The sequence below is a fragment of the Salmo trutta genome, chromosome 24 (genome assembly GCF_901001165.1).
Source record: "Salmo trutta chromosome 24, fSalTru1.1, whole genome shotgun sequence".
Lineage (NCBI taxonomy): Eukaryota > Metazoa > Chordata > Actinopteri > Salmoniformes > Salmonidae > Salmo > Salmo trutta.
Genome location: NC_042980.1, coordinates 15068174 through 15084696, shown reverse-complemented (window position 1 = coordinate 15084696; position 16523 = coordinate 15068174). Strand labels below are relative to the sequence as shown.

Genomic DNA, 16523 nt, shown 5'->3' with positions numbered 1-16523 from the left:
TAAATCTATACATATGTCATGATCTCCAACGTTATACACTTAAACTTTCAACAAAACACATATCTGACAAACACGGTGACATAGCTATAAATTTGATAGTTGGGGTCAGTGAACTCTAGATTGAGGTGAAATGTAAAAAATGGATTCCTTTAGTGGCCACAATTTGTTTTGACAAGGCTTGAACATTTTTTGTTATTAGTATGTACCCTTTTCTCATTTTGGGGGGGGGGGGGGTACGGGGTGTTGTGTTCTACAGCTTCCAAGACATGGATCCCTGTCCTAAATTAAAGAAGCAACTCTTCTTTAACATTTCATTTAAAACAATCATTGGCTTGCAAGAAGCCATTCATCTGCTGATTGTTTGATGTTGCTGACTTGACGTTCACAGCCCATTTATGTTGGTCAAGGTTAGACTAATAGATTAGAAGATTCTGTAATGGCTGATCACAATCAGGATTTTCAAGGATTCTCCAAATTTCATTAAAAAAATATATATATATCTTCTGTACATACCCCATTTTCATGCCTTGACTTGCAAGCCCAATATTTATTTCAAGAGACACTCTTACTATGGAAACCATGAAATCCTGTTTTTATGTATGCCAGTGGCCCACTTATAACTTAAATGACTAGTTTAGTTAACCTTCCTGTTCAAGTCTAACATATCATTATGGCAGCAACGGTACCCTGCATAATTTCCATGGCATTAGCATCCGTCATGTTCCTCCTCCTTGCTATAAATACCCCTGACAGGTGAACTGTTTCGGAAGTGTTCCTCACTGTGAATGTGTGCAGGGCTTCACAGGTGAGGCACTTTGATAGTACTGCTCATGAAATATTTGCTGACTTCTAACACCTAGGGGACTAGTGTTCTGATGGAGCCACTGATATGTGCCCCTATTAGTCTCCAAGGATTCTCCCTAGCCCACTTTCACCCGATCCATGCCAATTAAGCAGCCGAATTATGTATAATAGCTGCAGTCACTTGCATTTGCCAAGCGCGGGAATGTATAGGGAAGGATGACAGAGGAAATACTGTTGAATAATTAGAGTGAATTTTCAGAGCCCTGGAAACTCAATCATTTTTTGCCATATGCTAACTATTTTTAACTTAATCGTTCCTCCCCTCTTATGCTCTACCTCTCTCACTTACTCCACATATACAGTGAAGTACTGCACCGTTCTCTGGATGTTTTTTTTCAAGGAATCACTGCACACCTTCTCTGTGTCCTTCTGAAGAATGGGGGTATGTTGTGACGTATCATACCCTTGCGGGGTCCTGCGTGGCTCTGTTGGTAGAGCATGGCACTTGCAACGCCAGGGTTGTTAGTTCGATTCCCATGAGGGACCAGTACAAAAATGTATGCGCTCGTTACTGGAAGTCGTTCTGGACAAGAGCGTCTGCTGAATGACAAAAATGTGTTAGTCTTGTATATTCTACTTCAAAGATTGTCTTACAGCACCACCTCATTGTGCTAAATCAATAGTTGCAATATGTTTTTCGTTTCACTTGATTGGCCATTTGAATCCTTTTTGGATCTCTACTGGATTGTGCCTGTGTGGTTCAGAAAGTCATCATCCTGCAACCGAATCGCTCAAATATTATGTCTCAATAACATATGACTTAATGTCACGTTTACCGGTGGTTCCAATTGTGGTTATATGGAGCTGTAGTGGATTGTGTGTGTTTGTCTGCATTATGATGTCACGAGTAGGCTTCTCATCCTCACAGACACTTCCCTTAGTCATCAGTATTCTAATGATTCACACCACAACGATTCCCTAATGGTTATTTTTAGAGATGGAGAGATTGATGAGACGCTCATATCGTCCTTAACCACCAACTAATTAACTAATTAGGACGTCTAAATGAAGACTTGCTCTCGATAACGCAGTGTGGCTTTGGCATGGGTAAACAGCTCTTAAATAAAATCCAATAACTGCTTGACTCAGCTTTTGGGTTTTAGGATCTCTGTTCCTCAGCAGAAAATGGCCCATTTTGTAACTGTATACATTCAGATAGCATTGTTATTCATAGGTTTATTGAGGTAGGTGCTCTGTGATCAATGTATAGGATATGACATTGTATAAGTACAGCGGTATGACCTTCATTATCAAAATAATGCAGTTCTTTAATATATTCCTCTATTAGTCAGGTGTTGGGAGAGGTTGAGTGAAAGTTGACGAGGCTGTCCCCTCTTGCTCCACGCATGTGCACATGATTGTACAATACATGAATCAATGAGGCTTCTCCAGCCCTCTGCCCCTGTCCTTACACACTCTCCACATCCCAAATGATTTTCCATCGCTCTCCTCTTTGGCTGACTTTGATCCTATGGTCCTGGGGTGGAAGGTCACAAAGCCTTGCTGCCGCTAAGATTCCACCGTCTGTATTATAATTAGTTCTTTACCATTGACATAACACCTCTCACCTTGTTCTCGCACATATCTTCACCTGTTCTCGGTCTCCTGCACTTGTGGCGTTGGGCCTGCATTGAGCTCTGTACATAGGCCGCCTACGCATTGTCGGCCTGAGAAGTGTGAAGTGTCAGCGTTCTCTGTGTTAATTGAGAGGAGCTATTTTCTGATGGTTTATGGCTGTTGTTGGTCCATTCCGCAGCAGCACCAGCCTGTAATGAAGCCCTGGACCATCTGACCAGTCTACTGATTATGATTGAATATAATGCCTGTTTTGCACTTCAATCTCAGCATGTTTTCGGTGCTTTGACACTAACATTTGAGGGTGTAATCCCACATGGCTACATCTTAAAGGTTAATAATCCTTTTAATTAAAGGATAAGCCCGCTATTGAACACAAAGTATAATCACTGAAGGATTACCAGGGAAATGAATATAGCCCGAGCAATTAGTCTGATAATTAAGATTTAAGTGCTGGACCGAGATCAGAGAGCTTTCGTGATGTGTCATAAAATTCATAGAGTGTTGTGGAAATGTTAGTTTGCGCTTTACTGCAAAGCGCCTGCGTGTGCACCCAGGGTGGCTGTGAAACATGGCGTCCCAGTGGATGGCGCTGCAACAGCTGTTCCTGCCTGAACCTGGTGTTTCGCACAATATGATCGCTCCATCAGCGCTGGTGCCCGCTCTCCAAACAGGCGCATCTGCATTCATCAAACACACTTATCAATAAACAGGGCTGCAACAATTAGTGATCTCTGAGGGGGAACAAAACAGCAAGCCAGAAAAGAAAAAAAGTCAGCCGTACACTTTAATCACTGATGCCGTTAATCAATAAAAGGCCTTCATATCTTTTAATTAAAGTTTTATTCTCTGCGAATGTTTGGAGAATCTGTTTGAGCCTCTTTTTCCATTAATGGAAACAGTTGGGGTTGGGAAATGGTGGTGGCAGCTGCTGATGGCCAGTCACGGTGGGGCACTTCATGTTTGTAATTGCATTTTGTCACCTACAGAGGGTGTTAAGAATCCTTGTTAAAAGCAGGGGAAATCTCACAGTAACAATTATTGTAGAGCAAATTACCAGGTAGGCAATATCTAAGCTGTCAGGAAAGGTTAGTAAGAACGCTTGCAAGGAAATGGACCATTCAGTCATTCATCATGGCCATAGTTTCTGCCAACAAATTGAAATTTGAAGAAAGAAACATAATCAATTTCCCTAAAAGTTAGTTTTGATTATCACAGTGATTGACAGCGGGGATGGATAAATACATTGAATGTTGCTTGTTTATTCATGACCTCTTTTCAGTCTTAAAGCTGTATGGTATATTGAAGACAGATGATGGATAATATGTGTCCATATCTGACTGTACACACGGTCTAATGATATTAATTATGTCAATCAAATCTACCCATGAACATCTGAGAGTCTATCAAATATGTGCTTATAACACTTGTAGACGTCTAAACTTCACACATTCCTCCATGGCCTACAGTGTTGTCAATGGAACACACGTTTGTACAGTATGGTCACATGAGAGTTTCACTCCACCATCTGTTTCTATAGTAGTGCATACATAAAGTACACATGCAGACACTTGTACACCTAGTTTTAATAGGAATCTAAGACAAGTGTAAAATAAAGTATTTTTTTTAAATCTTCTGGTATAGCCATTGTGTTGAATGGCAGCAGCCCTATCCTTTGAATTCCATTTATTTCCAACAATAAATTGAATTATTGGAAAAGTATTTTTTTTTCTGGCATGAAATCAGTGAAGCAGTAAAGGGTTAAAGCCAGGGAGCAATAAAAACAATAAGAGAGGGTGTGAAAAATAAACTAGCCCAATCAGGCCAGGCTCAATATCCAGCCTCTCCTGTATCACAGAATTTAATAGGTTATGCTCCACATATATTTATAGATTGCAAACGTTCTGAAAATATGTGGTAAACATGTCACCGCTGGCCTCATACAGCCTCCCAGCTGTGAAAGAAAAGCAGTATGGCCTTTTGTTGACATTGGAAGTACCATGTTGTAATACAGAGCACCCTTTCAATTTGGGAAGATACTTTAGGACTTGATCTAGTATGATGAAACTAGGCCTTACTTTCGAGGACTAGGAAAGGCTGCGCTGCAGAACCTGTCTGAGAGACTATTATAGAATGCTCTGTTGGCCTTATGGGTAATTACAGTAGTACTGACAACTTTGGCCTATATCAACCATCTTGTAGCAGCTGGTCAATAAACATAACAATAACGAATGCCAGGAAGTGACCTTATAAACCACATGATGATTTGGAGAAGAAAAAAAAAACTGTACAATAATATTTCCGCAGAATATTTCCAATGTAAGACCTCTAAAGACACACAGCCAAGAGCCTCCTAGATGCCCTCATATTGTACATTTAGACGCCTCTCTGTTACAATTTTTATTTCACCTTTATTTAACTAGGCAAGTCAGTTAAGAACAAATTCTTATTCACAATTAGCTGCTTTGTTCAGGGACAGAATGACAGATTTTTACCTTGTCAGCTCGGGGATTCAAACTAGAAACCGTATGTATTGTTTTTGGCCTAACACTCTAACCACTCGGCTACCTGCCGCCCCAACCTTTCTTACAAGGACTCAGTTTAATCATTTACAAGCTGTGGCCATTGTTGGTTCAAGGTAAAACATGGTGGTATTGTCATGTAGGCTCATGATTTCATTGTTGTTCTTTTCAAGAACAGGCCTATTTTACTATTTAATTGAGGCTCATGGGCTTGGCTGTGAAACGGCACACGGGGGAATAAGCACGTCAAGCGGGTGAATTTCCACAGCCATTAACCGCTCTACACTCAATTAGAATGCATAGAATCCTGACATTTCAGAACTTATGAGTTTCCATGCCAGCATAACACACGCCAGTAAACACAGCCACATTCTGAAGATACAGACCTCGAAACTGATATTCACTTTAATATGAAACTAATCACTTTCTGAATTTTGCGCCGCAAATTAAATCTGGCTAAATGGTGTAAATGATGTGACAAAAACTACCTGGTGCTCTATTTTGTCACTGTAGTGTAAATGTGGAAGGGTATGTTACAAATAGGATGCCACAGAGGACTCTGGGTTAGAAGCTGTTGCCTCTCTAGCTATCAATTAAATTCCCTTTCAGGGCAGCATTCTGATATTTCCATGTCTAATAAATCATGTTGCGTATTAGACATGGTGTGGATACCTATTTTAAAAACAGAACTGCGTAGGAATACATCATCAATATGAAATATGACGGGCAACAAAATAACTTGAGAGACTTAATGAAATGGAAGATTTGTTACACTGCTAGATGCAGTATGAGGAAAGGTGATTCTGACAATCAGAAATTATGATAGTAGAAATGTACTTTGATTGTGGTTTAATTTTCTTTGGTGATCTTTCGCCGCCACGATATCTCCGTAGCAGAACAGACAGGTCCCATTTGGCATGCAATTAATAACCCGGGCGCTTCTGTGAGATTTGGCTATTATTTCTAATATGTTGCGTGATTGTAAAAAGCACCTTTTTCCAGCAGTACGATTACATTCATTTATATCTTGTTATTGCTTAAATGCTTTTCCATGCCTTTCATTTAAACAGAGTGAAAGGACATTTCTACACTGCCATCAGTAACCCAATCTGAAACGAAAGCAGTTATTTGAGGTGTTGAACTCACAGAGGGGGATAACTTCACATTCATCACCTGCCCCTACACATTACATGCTGCAATCTTCAGTGTTGATTGTGCCTGTTGTGATTATAAACAGTCATTTATTATGTGCAACATGCAATTAATTAGGAGCAATCATAATATCTAATGAGAAAAACCCCTAATGTGTACCAAGTGGAAACATGAATACTGAACAGATTCACCCTGAAGTGACTAAAGGTAACAGGGTTTTTAGAACACTTGGTGTCATGTGTGAGAAGTTAGTAATAAAGTCCACTTGTCAAGGGATTAAGGTGTCTACTGGAGAGTTGAACTGAGAGGTCTGAGGAAACTGAGTGAAGAGTGAAGCTGGTAGCTCTTCTCCCTTGGTGGTCAACCAATAATGTTAAAGCAGGTGAGCCCCCCCCCCCCCCCCCCCCCCCCCCCCCACCGTGCACAACAGAGTCATCAGCAATACCTTGAAGGTGGGGCCACCCTTGGCCAGCGCCGCTGTGACTCCTGACAATATGACAGATTAACGACGACGAGTTGAGCCCTGCACTTTGGGCCGCCCACAATCTCAATTAGGTCTGTCTTAATGTACATTGAACAGCCACAATCGGAGGGGCCATAGACTGGGTAAACACACTTGCAGGAAGCAGACTAGTGACAGGCTAATAAAGCACCATGATTGATTCGGCTTGCTCTGTGCCAGCTTGGTTTATTGTGTAGGAGGAGTGGGACCAGATTGTGTGGGTTTCCGTAGTAACTGATCTGGCTCCCAGTCGAAAGAGAGGCGTGGGGACAAGATGATGTTTATGTGTTGTACAGTAGGCTAATACAGGAATGTTTATATAAGCATGTGTAACACACTTATATGTTGGGAGACAGACAGACGGTTCTCTTCAGTCCATTAATTTTTGTTATTGCACACCTTTTTTAGTGGTGGATGTTGTGAGCTTTTTGTGGGGGAAAAACATTGCCGCTATGTCTCTAGGATTGTACTTTATTGTATGGCAGTTCCTTTTCATTTGCTTATGGATTCTTTAACACTTAATTTCCAGAGGGATGTATTTGTGAGAATACTACTGTGCCAGTTGTGGAGCTTTTCATTGTTGAGTCAATATCCTGGAATGTTCCTCATCCCTTTCTTTCTTTTTCTCATAACAAGTGAGGGCGATGGCAGACCAGGACGTACATGAATGTGGGTTTCATGTGGTGGCCAATGCTTGGACTTTTATAGCCTTTTTCAAAATTGGCCTCATGCTGCCTTAATTAGGATTGTTGAAGAGTAGCTTTCCAGATGATTTCGTCATGGCCAAAACAACATGACTCGACCTCACTGAGAGAGTCATGTGTTATAAATAAATGCTGCCAGCTGTGGCTTTTTGCTTGCTCTCATATCTTGGGAAAGAAAGTTAATGCTTATTAATGGAGCCTATAAAAGCAACTCATTGAGCATTCCGGAACTTGCTGAGTTTGGCATCTGCTACTGACATTGTGCAGCTTCAGACCTCCACCAGACCACTTTTATTAGCTCTATGAACTGGGCTGTGGGTCAGCCCATTAAAGGCAGGAAGGGCTTGTTCACTACATTTTGAGAGAGCCTCATATATGACACCTGATCTGAGACCAGTGCTTAGGAGACATTTGCAGGGATCTATGGTGAATATGTTTTCGTAAGGAAGCATTTGATAATGGAGGGTCCTTCAAAAGCTAATCCCAGTTTAAAACCATATAATTGAGCACAATAAATTCCGACCATATGCGCCTCTTAAAATCAACTATGTTCTGAATGAGTGCCACTGCATGTTAAGAAAACCTCTGCTTATAAAGGAAAGCTCCAACTTGACTCGCTCACACTGAAAATGGCTTAAATGTGTATGTTCCTACTAACTACACCCTGATTGAATAAATACATTCAAGCCATGTTTGAGATCTATTTTGAGTACAGACTCTTTACAGTAATGCATGTTAACTACCCCCCAAAACTGCTAAGAAAGTGCATCTTTAAATGCAGCTTTCTTCAACCTGTACCACATATTGTCTGTCCATCAACACACTTCTCCATATGCCTGCAGTGTGCCTGCTCGAACCGTCTCCCTTCGTTCCGTCTGTTTGTGAAACTGCATGTGCAGAGCCTTTCTTAGATGTCATATGCAGATATGTTCAGGTACCACAAAGTGGTGAACAAAAAGGGTCAAGCACATTCCATTACGGTGGACAACTCCTGGCTTTTTAATCAGCTTCAGACGCCCGTTATTAAAGAGCCATAAGCGCTTTGATTGTAAATCTCAGTGACCTTGAAGACACCAGAGGAAGCGCACATCTGTAAACCAATCATCGCACGGCTGCCCCTGTCAGCCACGCTACCTCACATAAAGCCACTGACTGCCACTTGTGATGCTGAGCAGAACTCTTTTGATGGAGAGAGAAAGAGGGAGGAGAATGAGGGGAATGCTCGTTTTTAATCTTTATGAGAATATATCTATTGCTGTAGTTTTTTTCTTTACCTAAATTCTATTTGATATTGTTCAGAATATACTGTAGGTGATTACATAATTACAATTACATGCATGATTGCCCCACGACCTCTACATCTTTTACACTGCCGATCCACCCTCAACACTAAAAGTCTGTTCTGAAGAAAATCAAGTTAGGGGGCTCTCGAGTGGCGCAGTGGTCTAAAGCACTGCATCTCAGTGCAAGAGGTGTCACTACAGTCCCTGGTTTGATTCCGGGCTGTATCACATCTGGCTGTGATTGGGTGGCACACAGTTGGCCGGGGTAGGCTGTCATTGTAAATAAGAATTTGTTCTTAGCTGACTTGCCAAGTTAAATTAAGGTTTTAAAAAAAGAGGGATTTAATGATAATTTGGAATGTTGAGCATTTTAATTCCAGCTACAATAAAATGTTGTATACATTAATCAATTGTAATGAAGTCTGTGGAAAACAGCAACCAAGTATTTTACAGCCACCCTTTTATGGGCTCTAAGTGAGATTTGGTTGGAGGGCCCCCACCTCGTGGGCAAAACATTTTAGTGGCCCCCCTCTTGATGGCTGAGAGTTTGAAAGTTAATTTCCTGCAATTCTACACATTTTGCCATGGGGTGAAGAGAAACATTTGTAAATTCATAACACATTTCATACAATTCTACAAATTTTTACCATGGAAGGAGAGAAGACCTTGCGGTTTTACAGCTAATATCCTGCAATTCTACACATGTGGCCATGGGGCGGAGAGAAACGTTTGCAAATTTCTGAAATGTTGCACCTTTTGCCATGACTTATGCCATGCTAATATGATATCTGAGCTGCCGGGTGCTCTAAGCAACCGCTTATGCCCAGGGCCGGCCCTGATGTCTCAATCTAATTTATATGGTGTGCAACTGAGGGCAGTGTGTGAAATTAAGACCTTTTGGTGCTTTTTATGTTTCACCTTTAAACATGTGTCCATGAAAAGAGAGCCAAGAGAAACAGCCAATCTTCAGCTTTGCCCATTTTATAGCCTCTCTGTTGATGTAGTTGGAGCAAATGCTTTCGGTGTCGAAATGTAGAACCTCCAAGCAGAATGAGGTTAAACCAGCCTTACCCTGCTCCCTCTCAGAACATATAGACACAGTACAAGAGGGTGCCTGCTTGTAGAGTTGTTACAGGCCTATAAAGTCAGGATCTATTAAGAATGATGATACTGCAAGCCTCAGCACTTCTTGCCTCACTCCAACGGCCCTGCTTACCAGCAGCACAAAGATCAGTGTTATTATGGATTTGTGGGAAAACATATATTTTGTGAATACTAATGTCCTTTAAATCCTTGCATTCTCTTTGAGAAAACGTGTCTATTGGATATTGTAGGATGATTTCCAGCTGTATCACTGAGCTGCCTGGCCCCTCCTACAGTGCCATGGATTATTGGACCAGCTGTTTGAAGGCCATCTAGGAAGAAAACCTCCAAGTGATCAAGTAGATAGTAAACATGCCATTAAAGGTGAACATGAGTTTGATGGTACGGAAGATGACAGTAGCCAGTAAGGGTTTGTATTTAAACCACTGATAAACTCCAGTTCACTTTCTTCTTAGCCATGGCCTTGTCATAGATATCAGTGGGTCTATACAGTATATTTGTGCATCCAGAGCTAGAGATTAGCATGGAGCCATCACCAGCAGCGCTGCCTGCAGTCCTTCCTTCTTTGGCCTGCCTCCGCTGTCAGAGCGCCTCGCCTCCTCCCAGCTTGTCAGGAGCTCCGGCGAGGAGCTGTAAAAACCTTTTCCCCTCTCCTTAACAACTGCAAAACAACACGCACACACCCCTCGGCTGAGGTGCCCACATTTCTGAGACCTCTGACAGGACGTGCTGCAGGCACAAATTGTAATTCATAAAGGTTAAGGGGGTCAATGCCTTTTATTATGAGTCTGAGTGCATCCAGCTTGATGGGGCCGGCATGCAAATGGAATGTCTCTGAGTGTTATATGCAACACCACAGACAGGGAGAGCAGAGCGTGCATGCCTCAGTGAGCGAGGGAGGAGGCGGGAGTCAGGGGAGAGACTGGGCTGTGCTTTCTTCACCTTCCACAGCCGTGGACCCCCCCCCCCCACCCAGTACTGCAGTTCTGTTAATTAGACACTAAGACAGTGACCTCAGGTGGTTAACCACTTCTTTGATATGCTGTCTGTCTAGTTGTTGCAATTAATACATTGCTATATGCTCCTGCTTCAAAATACTATGATTTTGGCCGTAGAGCACACATAGTATGGTATGTATCATGTAGCCTATACATTGAAAATAATCTGCTAGCTAATAGGACTTTACAAAAAACAGACATAGTACCCTTATTGTATATTCATTCTGTTACCTTGTCAAGAAGAAACATACAGGTAACTACTAAAACAATGGAAACACTTGAGTAAATGTGGGATACAAAGTATATTGAACAAAAATATAAACGCAACATTTAAAGTGTAGGCCCCATGTTTCATGAGCTGAAATAAAAGATCCAGAAATGTTCAATAAGCACAAAAAGATAATTTATGTCAAATGTTGTGCACAAATTTGTTTACATATCTGTTAGTGAGCATTTATTATTTGCCAAGATAATCAATCCACTTGACAGGTGTGGCATATCAAGCTGATTAAACAGCATGATCATTTACACAGGTGCACCTTGTACGCGGTACAATAAAAGGCCACTCTAAAATGTGCAGTTTTGTCACACAACACAATGCCACAGATGTCTTAAGTTTTAAGGGAACGTGCAATTGGAATGCAGACCGCAGAAATGTCCAACAGAGCTGTTGCCAGCGATTTGAATGTTAATTTCTTTACCATAAGCCACCTCCAATGTCGTTTTAGAGAATTTGTGAGTACATCCAACCAGCATCACAACCACATGCCATGTGGTACCACAACTGCCCAGGACTGCCACATCCGGCTTCTTCACCTGCGGGATCGTCTGAGGAGGGGGAGGAGGAGTGTTGAGGAGTGTTTCTGTCTGTAATAAAGCCCTTTTGTGGGGAAAAACTAATTCTGATTGGCTGGACCTGGCTCCCCAGTGGGTGGGCATTGCTCCCAAGTGGGTGGGCCTATGCCCTCCCAGGCCCATCCATGGCTGTGCCCCTGCCCAGTCATGTGAAATACATAAATTAGGGCCTAATTAATTTATTTCAATTGACTGATTTCCTTCAATGAACTGTAACTCTGTAAAATCTTTGACATTTTAGCATGTTGCTTTTATATTTTTGTTCAGAATATATTGAAAGCAGGTGCTTCCACACAGGTGTGGTTCTTGAGTTAATTAAGCAATTAATGTCCCGTCATGCTGGGCAGGCCATTATTTTGGCTACCATGGCTATGCCCCCATAGGATGACAATGCCCCCATCCACGGGGCACTAGTGGTCACTGAGTGGTTAGATGAGCATGAAAACGATGTAATCCATATGCCATGGCCGTCTCAGTCACCAGATCTCAACCCAACTGAACGGTTGCCTGAGAAGGCAGTTTCCACCACCACTGTCAACAAAACACTAAATTATGGAATTTATTGTGGAATAATGGTGTCACATCCCTCCAATAGAGTTCCAGACACTGGTAGAATTTGTGCCAAGGTGCATTGAAGCTGATCTGGCTTGTGGTGGCCCAACTCCCTATTAAGACAGTTAATGTTGGTGTTTCCTTTATTTTGTCATTTACTTGTATATACCATATGTATCATTTAAGAATCAATTAAATACACTTGGAATATGGAAAATAAAATTCACTCAGTGGATATGGTCATGTCAAAAATAATGGCTGCAAAACTGTGAGAAGAACAGTGGGCCTATGACGTTCCTGTAGTAAACCAAAGTCCTCGACCCTGCTGATAAACAAAGGCGACGGTCACAGCCATCACATTAGCCTCAATTGCACCCTCTGCTGGACTTTAATCCCACTGACTACGCTCAGGAAAAGCACAGGGGACTGGCTATTTTGTGTAACCTGGGCCTAGTTTTTCAAAAGTTATCTAAATGTTGCCTATCGGATAGGATTAAATGCCTAAAAATAGAATGAATAGAGCAGGACTCCCCATTCAAGGCAATGATTAATCCATTCATTCTATTTATATATGTATTTAATCCTATCTGACAGGCGAAATCAAGAGAAAGTTTTATTTTTCCACTGGGCCCATAGGACATGGATTTTTTAATTAATATGTAACGATATGGTGCATGACACTGTGATAAATTCTGTAATAATGCTGATGTAAAATCCCTATAAATAGAAATACTTGAAACTAGCTATAGACATAACATGTAACATGATATGATTATAATTGTTGGATGCAATTGATTGGAACAAAAAATGTACCTATGTCCCATTACAGTTTCCATTATTCCACTACTTAAATTGTGTGTTAAATATACCAGTATGTATCTAAATGCAATTATAGAATTGTACCTTTGGTTGATCAAGATGCACTCCAACTCAGTGCTACTGTACTCTGTATAAATAAATGTATTCATATTTAATCTGTGCTCTGCAGTGAGATGAAAAATGAAATGGATCCTTCAGTGACTGTTGATTCATTCATTTCCATAGGGCGTTGGAGGTTTATGTGCTACATTAGTAGGACTGATTCTACACTGTGCTCATGAGATCTAGAGGCTGTGACTTCAACCCCCTGTGCACCTGCAAAGATCATACCTGAGGAACCAGTGGGGGATTCCTCCCTTAGAGCAATCGTACGGCAGCAAAGAGGGGCTCGATCCCCATCCTCATTACCTTTACCTTCCAGCCCCAGCTGCCGGCGAGCCATTCATCAACATTACAAATCCTCCTGGTGTGCAGCTACACCTCCAAGCAGAGAGATGCCTAGACAGGGCTCTGGGACATCCCCTCTGGGTAGTGTTAAATTCACACCTCAACAGATGCACTGGAAAGAATAGGCCTAGATGAAATGTTGAAGGCACTGTCTACTCAATGAGTTGTATAACAGGGGAGAAATAGTATATGATTTTATATGTACATCAAAATATGTTTTTGATTTCATGATGAATTAATTACTTAATGAATTAATGGATGAATTAATGAATGAATACAATACATGCATTCCTGTATCACCTGGCCTATGAAGATGATGCTCAAGATGAGCAACTAGGCAGGCTATAATATGCACAACAACGTGTAGAATTGGTGCCAATTGGACTTGTTGCCTAATTCAGCATATACTGTAAAGCTAAATAAAAGTAGGCTTAAATAATCCAATCATTGATTGCCTAGTTCTGTCAATATCAACCATTCAATCATATTTTTGTCTAATGTTGATATTCTTTAAGCCAGACGTTCTGAAGAAAATAAGTTGATTCTTCCTCTGCTTGTTTGTGCTATTTCTTTAGAATGTATTGGTTTTGAGATAATATTGAAGACAATAGGCCTGACCTATTAAAAAGGGTAAACATAAAAGTCCTACATACTGTACGTGTCATTCAGGGAGCTCTGATGGATTTCCATGGTCAATTATCTAGAAAAATCTTTGTCACTGAAAATTACTGTACAGGGTTTTTCATTCATGGTTTCTTTCGGTTTAATTCTAACGTTGAACTGGTTTAATAAAGTTATAGTGAAATGACCTTCCATTGTCCAAAAGCTTCATCCGGGAATCTATAAACACCGATATGCGCGTGCGCACTTCTCTACTGTGCTTCGACCTTCTGCAGTCGGTAAGAGGGATATGTTAGACATTGTCAGTTGTAAATCCTGTTTCATCCTTCTTTAAAACAACACCTAGCACAATACAAGTGAGGGGTGCATGTTGTACGGATTATTGTGTGCATTGGACTGTCATTATTTTCAGCGTCGTGCATTTTAAAACCCATTGACCTTATATTTGTGTTGTCTTTGCAGAAAGACCCGGCTTCAATCAAATTTGACCGACCAGGTTAAAACAGACTAAATTGATCATGTACGCCTGTGCAAAGTTCGTCTCCACGCCGGCTCTGGTGAGTATTTTTATTTGTATACTTTTTCTCAATCTGATTTAAACCAATTTTATTACATCTGTACTCATATTCTCCATTGTATTCGTACGGGCCTGTGTTGAACTTGAATAGAGCTGCCTGACAAGGGTATTAGCTAGCTAATAAGCTAACGTTAGTTGCAATGAAATGCCATATCTCTCCAAGTTTTGCATGATAGAAGTAGTTACTTTGATTAGGTGAGAGGCTCTTATTTTAGTTTCCTAACTAACGTTAGCGGTTTGTGCACTTCTGAGTCTAGACCCGGCCTAGGAGCTAGCTAGGTAGCCTGTTAGCTATAGCCTAGGTAGTTATGAATAAGGTCAACATGACACTTGGCTTTCTTCAGCACGCAAGTCTATCAGTAGCTACCTAACGCTAACTAGTGACATATTTTGTTGAGCTCTCGTATTCCCTATTGTGTGTGTTCGGGGATATTTTCCCAAGGTCATGTTTGGCCAGAAACATTGCAGGTTCAGGTGAAACCTAGCTACAACATGGTTAACAGGTTATAGCTAGTTTTACTAGTACGTTAACTGTTAAATGTATGACACTAGCTTGTGCTAAGTGCACTCAGCTGGTAAACGGAGTGTTTTTTTTAAGGCTTGTATCCAGTGGTGTTGAGGAAAGAATATTGCATTTATCCTGATTGAAAATGCATTTTGATGACTTAATGGGAATGCAGTTGTTGTAATTTGTTACTAAGTTATGCATGTCTTAGTAAGGCTCTGACGTTTGACCACTTCAATGACAGTGGCTAGCTTTGTCAAGGTGCCTCCCACGGCCCATGGTGCACTTGTGCTGCCTTTGACAGAGGGAAACATCCCTCAGGCCTCCACTTATTGTACTTTGAACAGTTATGTTTGCACCTTAACATCTGTGTTTTTCTTTATTGCCTTCAAGATCACCTGTGTAGGCTCTCAGGCAAAATATTGTTGCTTTTTTTCACTGTTTTGTGCTTGTTCCTGGTGCAGGTCCGTGCTGGCTCCCGAGCTCTTTACAGACCCCTGTCTGCCTCTATGCTGTCCAGGCCTGAGGTCAATACAGAGGTGAAAAACATCTTCTTGTAGTGCGGGGCCTTATGCTCTTCCAAAGCTTTTCAATCCCTTTAATAGTTGTTGGAGTTCTTTTCCCATCACTAAGGAGGTGTTTGTTTTTCAGAGAAACGTAGCCCTCATGCCACAGAGCCCCTTCACCCAGGTAGCTCTCAGAGGCTTCCAGACCAGTGCTGTGAGCAGGGACATTGATACCGCTGCCAAATTCATTGGTGCTGGAGCCGCCACAGTCGGAGTGGCTGGATCTGGTGCTGGAATTGGAACAGTGTTCGGCAGTCTCATCATTGGATATGCCAGGTAAGTCCACTGCTACAAACTGAGTACTAGATCTGTGCTTGTCAATGTCAGCTTTCAGAAAAACTATGATTCAAACAGATTTAACATGAAATGGTCTGATAATGGTTTTGTCTTGTTCTGTTTTGCAGGAACCCATCATTGAAGCAGCAGCTCTTCTCCTACGCTATCCTGGGATTCGCCCTGTCTGAAGCCATGGGCCTATTCTGTTTGATGGTTGCTTTCTTAATCTTGTTTGCTATGTAAAAAAATCTGTCTATAGAAACTGTAATTACAGATGTGACTACATATTTTATCGTGGCTACCAAAATTGTTCTGTGTTGGTGTCATTGAAATGTACATTTTCAAGTCTGTCCAACACTCAAAATAACAAAAACATGTATTGTAAAAATGTAAGAAATTACATAATTAAAATGCATGTATTTGACTAGTTAACATATGGCAGTATGTTTTCTATGTAAGGAATCATGTTTCACCACAATCAAGAAGACAACTAGCTTGTATTGAATATCAACATGGGATTATACAAAGGAACTGCTTAATGTAAATCAGTCTGGTGCATTTGCCATTTTCAGTGCATCATATGTTCGCTTCTGTCCACATT

The 16523-nt window shown here is 41.2% G+C and overlaps 1 protein-coding gene across 2 annotated transcripts; it reads left to right on the top strand.

The window, feature by feature from the left end:
* The first annotated feature begins 14209 nt into the window (after positions 1-14209).
* LOC115160775 (ATP synthase F(0) complex subunit C3, mitochondrial) lies at positions 14210-16354 on the top strand. 2 transcript variants are annotated; one of them, XM_029711177.1, is made up of 5 exons: positions 14210-14276; positions 14461-14555; positions 15545-15619; positions 15732-15922; positions 16051-16354. In XM_029711177.1, exons 2-5 carry the CDS (start codon positions 14517-14519, stop codon positions 16163-16165), a joined length of 420 nt encoding a protein of 139 aa, XP_029567037.1. In that variant the 5' UTR covers positions 14210-14276; positions 14461-14516; the 3' UTR covers positions 16166-16354. The 2 variants fall into 2 exon arrangements, with proteins under 2 accessions (XP_029567037.1, XP_029567036.1); XM_029711176.1 differs by having other exon boundaries at positions 14264-14354.
* The last annotated feature ends 169 nt before the right edge of the window (positions 16355-16523 follow it).